The sequence below is a fragment of the Aulonocara sp. 'chitande type north' Nkhata Bay genome, linkage group LG4 (genome assembly GCF_057382095.1).
Source record: "Aulonocara sp. 'chitande type north' Nkhata Bay isolate Kocher_YH1m ecotype deep benthic linkage group LG4, A_spYH_male_GT1.1, whole genome shotgun sequence".
NCBI lineage: Eukaryota > Metazoa > Chordata > Actinopteri > Cichliformes > Cichlidae > Aulonocara > Aulonocara sp. 'chitande type north' Nkhata Bay.
Genome location: NC_141347.1, coordinates 7,507,306 through 7,519,938, shown reverse-complemented (window position 1 = coordinate 7,519,938; position 12,633 = coordinate 7,507,306). Strand labels below are relative to the sequence as shown.

The 12,633-nt window shown below is 43.1% G+C and overlaps 1 protein-coding gene across 1 annotated transcript in view; it reads left to right on the top strand.

Moving 5' to 3' along the window:
* The window catches only part of rgs9a (regulator of G protein signaling 9a), a 42,638-nt gene that overhangs the window by 3,120 nt on the left and 26,885 nt on the right, over positions 1-12,633 (top strand). The window contains exons 2-4 of the mRNA XM_086288195.1: positions 674-770; positions 8,220-8,270; positions 8,887-8,993. Of these exons, the coding sequence (XP_086144321.1) occupies positions 674-770; positions 8,220-8,270; positions 8,887-8,993 (255 nt within the window). The remainder of the gene's footprint in view (positions 1-673; positions 771-8,219; positions 8,271-8,886; positions 8,994-12,633) is intronic.

Below are 12,633 nucleotides of genomic sequence, written 5' to 3'. Positions count from 1 at the left end.
TGTTGTATTGCTGTCTTGTTGACACACCTCTACAAGGTTGCATGGAGGTCAGGGGCAGTACCTTCCGTCCTGGTCATGGAACACTGGACCAGCTCTTTATCCTCTCGAGGATACTTGAGTGTGCATAGGCGTTTGCCCAACCAATCTAGATGTGCTTTGTGGACTTGAAGAAGGCATTTGACCGTGTTCGGGGTGTCATGTGTGAGGTGCTTCAGAAGTATGGGGTGTTGCCGGCAATAAGTCAGACCTGTTTCCGGTTGGTGATGGGCTCTGCCTTTGTCACCGATTCTGTTCGTAAGTTTTATGGACAGAATTTCTAGATGCAGCCAAGTAGCAGAAGGTTTCCTCTTGGTGGTCAGAAAATCTCATCTCTGGTTTTTGGATGATGTGGCTCTGTTGGCTTCATCAGGTGATGGCCCCCAGGTCGCACTGGAACAGTTCGCAGCTGAGTGTGAAGTGATGGGAATGAGGATCAACACCTCCAAATCTGAGGCCATGGTTCTCAGCTGGAAAAGGGTGGAGTGCCCACTCCGTGTCAGGGTTCCTGACACGGAGTGGGCACTCCTGCCCCAAGTGGGAGAGTTTAAGTATCTCGACGACAGTGACAGCCTCCAAAGGCTGTGTCTCTTTTGTCCTCTTTATATTAATCTTTTTCATTCACCTCTGTTTTCAGCTGGAGTCGATTTTGCTAGAAATGCAGGACACAAAAAGTGGAGTTAAAGGTACAGAGCAGAAGCTCAATATCACTACCATCCCACATGTCATTGCTGGTGAGTGTGAGACACACACACACACACACACACACACACACACACACACACACACACACACACACACACACACACACACACACACACACAATAGAAATAAAACTGAATGAAATTAAACTCAAACATTTCTAGCATTTTTAACTGGTACATGATGCAGGAGGTAGAGCAGGTCATCAACTAATCAGAAGGTTGGTGGATCAAACCCTGGCCTCTCAGAGTGCTTAGAGTAGAGTAGAGTAGAGCACTATATAAAAACCAGTCAAGACTATTTTGTATGACTTTTGACATATATTTTTTGAATACCTGCATTCATGCATTTATTTCTTTTACTTCTGGACTGGATCAGCATTCCCCAAAATCTTCCTGAAAGCCTTCTGTTGATCCAAAAATACCAGAGTAAAGATTGAGATTTATATATTTTGCAAGCATATGTTAATAATCACTGTATGTGTTATAATGTCCATGCAAAGTTTGGCTCTGATTTTCCCATTAGTTGAGGAGATGATGGGGTAGGTTACATACATTATACTAAGGTAACTGCATGTCATTGACCTTTCTACTCTTGCCCATAGTTTATCTTTTGTCCTGTTCATTGGGTTGTTGTTTTTTGTTGTGTTTTTTTTGTGTCCCGTTTGGATCTTTAGCCATCAGAATTGTTGTCTTAAGGCCAAGAAAGATGCCAAGCGGATTTATTTTACCAAGTGGATCATCATGGCCTTGCCATATTGGTCCATTTGATTGACCTTTATTATAATTATGAATTTATTTTATTTTCAGTTGCTACAAACGGGACAGACATGACTGGGGGATAGGACAGGGAGAAAGAATGAAAGAAAGAGAGGGAGAGAAAGAAAACCAGAGGGGAGAAGAGACGGTGAGAAGGGGGGGGAAGAAAGAAAGAACAACAAACAAAACACCTGGGTCACCTGTATGGAGAAAAAAAACAGAAGAGAAAGCAAACAACAAAAGAGCAACATAATAAAAAAACAGCACCATCACAATAAACTAGCTAGCAGTAGATAACAGTAGATGCTAAATAATAAACGATATTGTGCAGCACGCAAGATAGACAGCGCACAATGTGCTTTGAGGCAGCAGCCAAGAAAGCTGTAGTCCGCGTCTGTGAATACCCGTGTGTACACCTGTGTGCATACCTGTGTGGATCAGCATGCTTGTATTCCAAAGGTTTCTCCATGTAACGATCTGCTAGGGAGTGTGGGGAGCCATAGCCCCGTCCCCCAGGGTATGAAGCAGGTATGGAGGAGATCCAGGCCCCAGAGTACAAGGACCCGAGGAGGACCACCAAACGGGGGGGGGGAACCGTGCCACCCTCCTGGGAAGAGCTGAGTAGAGCCCCAAAGGAGAGGTCGCCCCGCAGCTACGGAGCAGAGGCCAGAGGGGGTTGCAGTGGTGTGCCCGCGGGCTCTGCCGGCAGCCAGCTGTGCTAGAGAGGACCGAGCTTCAGGCCCAGAGGTCTGAGGGCATCCCATCCCCCGGAAGGAGCCCAGCCGGGCCACAGGCGCCCGGCCCCGCCAATCGGCCACCAGGAGTGAGCCGGTACATACATGAGCGCCCAGCCCCAGACGACAAGGACCACCAACACACCAACGTCTGAGGGCATCAGCCACCGGCAGGGAGTGTGGTGAGGGGAGATAGGCCTCCGTACTTTAGAGGGCCTGAGATGTACCCAGAGAGGTTGAGTCTAAGACCCAACCTGACATATAGACACAGACGAACAGGCACACGCGGACACAGACGTGCATTCCCACCCCATATGCACAACCAAATACTCGGCACTCACCCAACGTGTAGACAGACACAAATAGACACTGCACAGACAGTCGCACTCCCCAAACATACTCTATATCCCAGGTCCAGGTACCCCCGCCCCCAGAGGGGCAAGCCGCACCTAGACCCAGGAGATGTAACCCTTCTCTCTGGGGTGGAGGCAAGCGGACCACCTCCTTATCTGCAGTAGCAGGGAGGCCCCGCATCCCAGACCCCAGTCTGACAGCCAGCACCTCCTCCCAGCCCCCCAGCCCTGACGGCTAACAGAACCGGGGTGAGTGAAGACCCCAAACCTCCCTACGCCCGCTCATATGTAGTGTTGCTGTGTGCTGTTCTAAAGTGCATTTAAAACTCAGGAGAGCATGGTTCCTGCTTCCTCTCAGAGAGCAGCACGGCTCTTCCCGAAAACCCTCAGTGTCTACATGCATTTAAAATTGAGGGTAGGGCACCAGCGCCAGAGGTGGGTTGGAGTACACCGACCATCCTCTGGATGCTGTAAAACGTGCCCACCCCCAAGGCCCTATATGTGTGTCTTATGTGAGAGTGTGAGTAATGTGGATGTCTAGGTTGCAGAATAAAATTGAGGCACAGGCGGCCAGAAGGGGACAGAGGGGGAGTGCCTCCCCTGCACCCTGGTGACATACCTGCACCCCAAGCCCTGTGTGGGTGGGTGGGTGTGGTGGAGCGGGAATAGGGAGGCAGCTGAGGATGGGGAGGGAAGAAAGGGAGGGGCAAGCGGCCCCTCCCTGGGGCCAGCTCCCCCGCTGACCCCAGTAGGCACCCCCACACTCTGGAACCCACCAGGGCAAGGGGGCCCAGGCCCATCCGGACCGGGGCCCGCAGCAGCAGCACCGCCCAGCCCCACAGCCCACCCGACTCCACCCCAGAGAAAACTGCACCCACCCCCATCATCCAATCATCTCCCAAACTACACAAGACAATAGACACCCAGGTTGAGTTCATTCTCCACCTCTCCTATATCTCTCCCCCCACCTGCAGAGTGAGCTCCTGTAGTGAGGAGACCACCTGCAAAGATATAACAACCTCCCCACCAGTTAGAGAGCCCCCTAGTTGGGCCAATGCACCAGAGGTCCCCTGCATTGGGGCTGAGCCCCCCTGCACCCACCCGCCCACTGCTCCGGCGACACAACAGCCAGGACCCAAGCCCCCAAGGCCCGGCCAGCACCCCAGACCGGGGGGCGGAGCACCCCCAGACCCCCAAGCCTCCACGCCTGTCCCGGACCCTCCCAGGGGCAGCCAGGCTACCAGGCCAGTAACCAACGTCCGCCAGCACAGACCCTCCCCCATCTCCGCTGTACGCAGCCACAAGGAAAACACCATCCAAGAGCCCCAGAGCCCCTAACCAGGTCATGGCCACATCCCCCAGGTTAGTCCCTCTAGGGAAACGTCCCTAGGGACTCCCCAGACACCCTAAGGCCGTCCCTACCCCCATATCAACCACAATAGCGAAGGCAGGACCAAACCATGACCCCCCCACCCCCACTAGGTGATGAAGCCGATCAAAGGAGCCCAAAGGGATTGATCAAATGTGATGGCAGAGGTTGTATCAAGACTAATGTGATCTATTAGATGGTTTTTATATTGGTTAGAATTAAGATTATTTTTATTTTTCCAGTTAATGAGGACCATTTTCTTGGCAATGCATAGGGCCGTAAAAACAACGTGGGCTGTGTTTATTTCTGCAGTGACCTCATCCAAGTTGCCCAGCAAGCACACTAAAGGCTGGAATGTTACATTTCAGACACTTTGATAAGTCTTCACATATCTCACGCCAGAATTTCTGAACTGGTGGACAGAACCAAAGAGCGTGGATGTAATTGTCCGGTGTATTTGCTGTGCAGTGTGAGCAGTTGTTGGAAGGCGTATAGCCCATCTTGAACATCCTATGACCAGTATAGTGCACTCTGTGTAATATTTTGTATTGTATTAATTGCAAACTGGGATTTCTGATCCATTGAAAGGTTTTTAAGCATATCTGAGACCAAAGGATTGGGTCTAAGTTGATTGATAAATCTTGGGTTGTTTTTGTGTGGTCGGTCTGAGCTCGTTGTCTTCACCTTACAGTGCACCTTGAACTAACTGTTACTGTGAACTGGTGCTATGTATAAAAAACAACCAAGTGAATAAAAACATATAATTCTGTAAATGGCATTAAATAAATGTTTCAAATTGATTTAAAATACCACAAACTGATACAGAACAATAAAGTTTTAAGTAGAAAAAGAACAAATAATTCTCATAGTTTTGTTTTTTTCACTAAAGCCTACCTGTTATTTCTGAAGCTAAATGCTCCTGTTTATTGAACCTTCATACTTTGTCCTGTCCGATGTGCTAGACCACAAGGTGACAGTGCGTTTACCTCTCAGGTATTTAATCTGTACAGCCTCACTGGATTATTTAAAACTTTGCTGCCTAAGCTGCTCGGCTAGTAGCTAAATAAAGCAGTCATTATTGGATGATATCTGTGCAGTGCTCTAAGAACCAAAGTGACTTTTTAATCTGGACTAAGGCCTGGAAGGGAAATTTGAGCAGCCATCCATTTGACCCAAGTATTCTGCCAGCACTTACAGTACATAAATGATGTGTTATAACCAGAGGTATTCCATCAGGAGGGTGTAGGTGTTGGTAGCTGTAGCTGGCTGCTGCCCACATAGCAGCAGCAGCAGCAGCCCGCTGTGTGGGCCCGGATCCAGCCCACACACTGTGCTTACACATGGCCCACATACCGCACAGAATGACGGCCTTTTGGTGGCCCACACATGGGCCAGCACAAGGCCAGCTGCTGGCCCTGTGCTGGCCCAGAACAGTTTCAGCTCTGGCCCCAGATGTCAGCCTGATGTGAACCTTAATCAAGCCATGTAATAACAACATGTAGAGCAAAAGTAACATGACGAAACTCTGCTCAGACAGTGAATGGACTGATTCTTCTATAGCACTTTTCTACTCTCCCAGATTACTCAAAGTGCTCTATACAAAATGCCACATTCACCCAACCACACACTTTATCTAAACTGAGTGCTTCCTAACTTTATTCATAGTCTTGACTTGCAGACTGGAGGAGCCAGGGATCAAACCACTAACCTTCCGATCAGTAGGTGACCTGCTCTGCCTCCTGAGCTACAGCCACCCGGTGGTAAACATGAGTAAACCCTCACTAGGTTTTGGATAAAGTGTACACTCACAAACCTGTCAAACCTGCATTTGAAACATTGATTACCATAGCTGTATTGCCAGACCTGGCCCACATCTGGTTGACATACCCTGCCATGCCAGAAGTCATGGCAGGGTATGTCATGTCTGCTATGTGGGTATTGCAGCATAACTAAGGGAGGATTCAGGGTCACCTGGTCCAGCCCTAACTATATGCTTTAGCAAAAAGGAAAGTTTGAAGCCTAATCTTAAAAGTAGAGATAGTGTCTGTCTCCTGAATCCAAACTGGAACAATGAATAAAAGTCAGCCTGGTAAAGATAAGCAGAAGCTGCTTGTTGTGAGGCAGCAGTGCTAACCACCGTGCTTCCCGCTGTGTAATCTATTACTGTAAATGTTATTAAGAAATGATCAGACTAAAGAAGGGTTTCAGAGTTTACTGTTACATGTTCTGTTTTTATGTGATGATGTGTTGAGCAGGCTCACTGATAGTTTGAGAAATGCCTGATTCTTGTCTCATACTAGATGAAATGCACGGCTGTCATTTCCAGCACCTGCATGCATGTTAAAATGACCTACTATGATTATTGTATCTGATAGAGATGGCACGATACCACTTTTTTATGTCCGATACCGATACCGATATCATAAATTTGGATATCTGCCGATACCGATATGAATCCGATATAGTGTTTTTTAATCAACAAAACTGTTTTTTAAATATCTTGCTGCATTTTGTATAAGTTCATACTCAAGTTTAAAACAACAACTACACTAAAGCTATTCTGTTATACCTGTATACAAAAAAAATATTTCATAGTTCAGCAATACTGATCAATCTAATAAACTTAGACCTACACCATCCTCCCTATTCTGGTATTTTAAAGAGTACTTAGCATAAATATTAAGCAACCTAACTAATAGGGTTCCAACTCCCAGCAACAACAAAAATAAATAAATAAAAAATAGGGAACCACCCCTCACGCTCCACCTCATGATGCTTAATCGACGTAATCAACCTTAATTTGATGCAGTGTGAAAAAAAATGCACAGAAATCAATTACTTTTCAAGAAATATTAAATAGATTCAACATCTTTCTTCAACAAAATTGCAGACTGCACAGATGGTACCTTCCCAAAGGAAAATGTACTATAGCTTACTAGGGTATATATATTAGACTTAATAGTCACTATATACAGTAATTGACTTCTATTCATTTTACATCAAATTAAAACTTTGGGTGTCAGATAATTATTTATTAAAAGCTAGACATTTTAAATGAGAATAAGAAAGAAAAGTATGTCTTTGTGCCCCCTTTTCCCTGTTCATGCCCTATCGGCCCCCCTGGCTAAACTTTGCTAGATCCGCCCCTGCACAGTTACCAGCCGTCAGCTACGTAGAAAAAGATCCTCGAGTAGAAAGTAATATTAAATAAATTCTAACAACAGCTGATCAAGCTTAAACGTGCTGCTGTTGTTCAGCCGCTGGTTTCCTCTTTCTGGCGCAAAGTGGGCCAAAAACAAACCAGAGAGACGGACTCGCGACAGAAAAGCCGATCAGCTGATTTAAGCAGTTTCACGATTGAAGTAGCAGCCGGAGAGCGAGAGGCAGTCGCTCGTTAAGCTTAACGTGGGAATGCTTTACAAACATTCAGAGATGGACTTACACACTTGCTTTACTTCTCTCGGGATAACTTTGTCGGAGATGAAATGCCGGGTTGCTAGCGAAGCTCCACATGCTATCCAGACCACCGACAGGTCCCGCATGCCACAGCCGCTCTATCACGTGATGCATACTGCTCCGACGTGCTAACGTTCTGAGGTGAGTTACGGCGTGTTGCAAGTTTTGTGAGGTGCTTTCGTGATATTTAATGGATCGGATTACATTTTTTATTTTTCTCCGATATCTGATCCAGTAATTTAGGTCAGTATCGGACCGATACCGATACGTAATATCGGATCGGTCCATCTCTAGTATCTGAGCCTATATAAGGCTGTGTGCCAGGTTCTGAAATAAAATAAAACTGTATCTGGTGGTTGGTATGACTCGGGGTGATGATTCATTTAAACTAACATACTAATCATGCTGTAACCATGTCTGTGTAAGACATTATTAAAGGAATGTAACCTAATGTTTATAGTCCACATTTAACACTTTGGAACAGCTGAGCTATTTGGTTCTTTCTTTGTGAATTTCTATTCTTAAGTTGTTTCTATCTTCTGGTTTTTGCTGATAAAGCAAGAATCATGTCAGCATCTGCTTCTTTCTGAACAGGATTTCCAAATGAACCTCCAGTGTACTCGTGTTTCTGGCTTTCATTAAAATTATTTGGGATGAAATTATTTTCTTTTTGCTCTTTTTGATTTTGAACCCATTCTTTCAAAGGATTTAATTTTGGTTTCCACTGACCAACAAATGACACAACATAAACACAAAGACGTGTGATTTAAATGTTCTTGATTCTGATCAGTATATCTGTGTCTCCACACAGGTAATGACACAATTGCTTGGATTAGCAACAAAATGAAGACCACTACAGAAGGTACGATCAAAGCTCTTTTTCCAAATGTACTGCAGCCCTGCACTTCGACACATTAAATCATTGCACACACCATTTACCAGAGTTACTATAGTTTTATTTCTTTTTGCCTTTTTGCTTTTACTTCAGTGTAGTTTCACTTAGTTTCCATTGTGAGTTTGCTCATTTCAAGTTAGTTTTTATTTTCTGAAATGTTTTCTTTCAGCCAGTTTTAGTGTTTATCAATTATTAATGTATGGATTTGGAAAAATCAGTACAAGTTTGTTTGTTTGTTTAAAAAAAACAAACAAAACTAAAGAACTTTTTGAAAGCAGCGGACAAACAAAGTGGAGTTGGCATTTCCTTCCTGTGTTTGCGTGGGTTCCCTCTGGGTGCTGGGCTTCCTCCCACAGTTCAGACATGCAGTTAGTGGGGTTAGGTTAATTGGTAACTCACCCATAGGTGTGAATGTGAGTGTGAACGGCGTCTGTGTGTTAGCCCTGCGATAGACTGTCACCCTGCCTCTCGCCCTATAATAGCTGGGATATTACCTCTGTATTATGAGTTTATATTTAACAGAACACCAGCCAAATGTTGTTTGAACTGGTTTTATTTTCTTTCTTTCCTGCCTTTGTTCCAGAGGCTCAGGCCTTTGGCACCATGTTGGTAGCTTATGGTTACATCTACCCGCTGCAGAACCATAAGAAGCTGGTCATGTGCAACGACAGCAGCCTGTACCGTTTCCAGGTAAATGTTTGCTTCACCTTTGCTACATGTGATAAGAGTCCGAGTCACACTGTCCCATCGTAGGTAAAGCATGTGAAGGAGTTTATATGGAATTTGTCAGAAGTTACACGTGAGAAAAAAACATAATCTGAGCAAATCATTTCATTCTGTGGGTGCAGGTATTTATTAGCAATGACATTCGTTGTGCATAAATTCAACAACCTGTGAGCGTAGAACTCAGACGCAGTCCTGCTGACGCGTCTGTGCGCACACAGGTTGGAAAGGGGGATCAGTCAATCAACAAATGAATTAAATAAATACATCATTAAATAATGAATTAAATGTTTTATAAATTAATTAAATAAACACAAAAATAATTAATTAAAAGCCCATTTGTTTAATTTTTGGTTTAATGACTTAATTAAGTATTTAATTAATCATTTAATGATGTATTAATTGAATCCATGCTGGCACTCCTGGCCCTGCAGCTGTGTTCATAAATGTATTTTATCTGTCAGCCGATCGAGTCAAAATCATTGCTTTGGTCTGGTTGCTGTTCTTGTAATGGTACCAACACAGCCTACACACAATCGTTTGGACATGTGTGGACCCAAACGATGCCTAACCTTTTGAAACACCCTGTTTGTCTGTCACCCATACACTGTCAACATGTTTTAGCCAAGAATGTCCTGGCTTAATCTTCAAATATATGTGGATGGAGCGCAGAGTGAAGGCAAAGGACCAACAAGTGCTCAGCATCTCTGAACTCCTTCCAGACTGTTGGAAACCATTTCAGGAGACGACCTCATGAAGCTCATGGAGACGCCGAGAGAGCAAAGCAAAGAATCTGAAATATCAAACTTGTTTGGAGTTATTTCCCACGTTTTTGTTCACTACATATTTCCACGTGTTCATTCATAGTTTTGATGGCTTCAGTGAGAATCTACAATATAATAAATAAATAAATAAATAGTCGTGAAAATAAAGAAAAAACAAACCTTTGATTGGTAGTGTATGTAAAATAGTTTGCAGTCAACATGAATAATGCTGGCTCCATGGCTGCAGTATATTACTGATGCTCATCAAGCCAACACAAAGACTTCGAGGCTGCTATGTTAACCATTTTCTGGAGAATTGATCGGTCAACAGGCAATGATTTCATGCCTGTTAATCTCTAATCTGGATCCTGTAACCTGCTCCAGAGTAGGTTAGGTTTGCAGCGTAAGTTACCATGGCAATGTACTTTGGCAAGAAGGGTTCAGGGTTCTCACGGTGGTGATACAGAACCCAGGGTTAACCTCGACGTTTCCTGGATAAGTAAACTCGTGCTTCATAGTACAGGCCTCAGACTAACTGGACAGAAAACTTTGAAAGATGTGCTAGCACTCACGCACGCTCTGCATGATTATAACCAAACACACAAACAACATAACAGGTGGAACCACTTCCTTGACTGATATCAGCTACTGCATGAAAACGTGATTCATGGTGCCGCACGTCCTTCAGCAAAGGGAAACTGAAAATACCCATATAGATCCTCCAATCAGAGTACAGATTTGTATGATGAGCAAGATGTTGAATCATCTGGAATCCCTTGATGTCTTCATGCCTTCAGATTTTGCCTTGTTTAGACCTGAGGGGGGACTTGGATGAGGGGTTGTCCTCTGGCTCCTCCAAGGAAACTGTTTTTCAGCCTGATACCAGGCAGAAAACGTTCCCTCTGAGCCTGGAGGAAAAGGATAGAAACACACACACTACTAGTCAAGAGTTTTAGAACACCCCAATTTTCCAGTTTGTTATTGAAAGTTATGCAGTTTAATGTCTCTTTGCATTCTTAAATGAAAGTGTAGTACAAATAAAGAGTTAAAAAAGATGGAATCAGTTTATAGACCAAAATGTATTTTAAACTTTGATTCATCAAAGTCGCACCTTTGGCAGATATACCAGCTGAACACAGCCGTGTCATTCTTTCTGCAATAGAAATCTTCTCCCATATCTGGAGCAGAAGTTCCCATAAATGTGGACCTTCTGGTTGCTTTGCTTTCACTCTTCTGTCCAGTTCAAACCAGCTCGTTGGGTTTAAGTCTGGAGACTGTTGGTTGGTAATTTTTTATTTCAACATGTGAACAATATACAGGTACCTTTATAAAAGAAAATAAGAAAGAAAAAAATACTTTACAAAATACATACAAAAAAACGTTCTGATTAATTTACATGTTGAAAGGGAAGAAGTAAACACTTATTTAATCCCACCCCTTTGCCATAAATTATCAGTTAATATTTAATCAGCTTCATTACTGATATAATTTGTAATAAAAATAGTGAACAGATTTCTGATATACTATAAACTATAATATCACATCATGAGTTTGTTTGTTTTTAAATAGAGACATTCACTTAATTTAAATATTTTCCTTTTCTTTATAGTTGGAGAAGATCATATTTTTATAACTCTTTTTGAACAGTTTTATGTTTGGACGTTGCTTTAATTCCATATTCAGTTTGTTCCACAGTTTCACTCCTTGAACAGAAACACAAAAGCCTTTTCTTGTAGTACGTACCTTCCCTGTTTTGAAGTTACAAAAACCCCTTAAATTATAACTTCCTTCTTTCAAAACAAACATACTCTGAATATTTCCTGGCAGTTCTTTATTTTTTGCTTTGAATAGAATTTGTGCTGTTTGGAATTTCACTAGATCGACTGTAAAAATAGTGAGTTTGTATGTTCCTGTAACCTGCAGTGTGGATGATTCGAATTGCTTTCTTTTGAAGAGTAAAAAGTGAATGTAATGTGGTTTTATAGTTATTGCCCCAGACCTCTGCACAATAGCTTAAGTATGGTGAAACCAGTGAACAGTAGAGAATATGAAGTGATGTTCTGTCGAATACCTGTTTTGCCTTGTTTAGTACTCCAATGCTTCGTGATACTTTGGAATGAATATATCTTACGTGAGCTCTCCAGTTAAGTTTTTCATCTATTATTACCCCCAGAAATTTATTTTCACTGACTCTTTCAATATCAACACCATTTATTTGAATCTTTGCATTTGTATTTAAACTACTATTTCCAAATAACATAAGTTTAGATTTATTCAAATTTAATGATAATTTGTTTTTATCAAGCCAGAACTTCACTTTACTTATTTCATATCCTCCAATAAATTCTGCAGATCATCACCAGAGCAGAAGATGTTTGTCTGGTCAGCAAAGAGAACCACTTTTAATGCTTTGGACACTTTACAGATGTCGTTAATGTTGAAGACTTTTGGACCCAAAACTGACCCACAAGCAATGTGCATACATAAGGAGCAACCATCATTTAATTTCACAAACTGCTTCCTGTCACCTAAATAACTTCGGACCCAATCTAAAGCGACCCCTCTGACACCATAATGTTCCAGTTTTCTTATTAATATATCAGGATCTATAGAGTGAAATGCCTTTGTCAAGTCTCTGAATAACCCAGCCACATGTTGCTTTTTGTCTGTGGAGTTTGTGATGTACTCTATTGAATCTAATAGTGCCGATGATGTTGATCTGCTTGATCTGAATCCGTACTGACTCTCGGTGAGTAGTTTATGTTTATCTATAAATTTTTCCAGTCAGTTTTTAAACAGTTTTTCAAGAACTTTTGAGAATTGAGGTAGTAAAGAGACTGTGC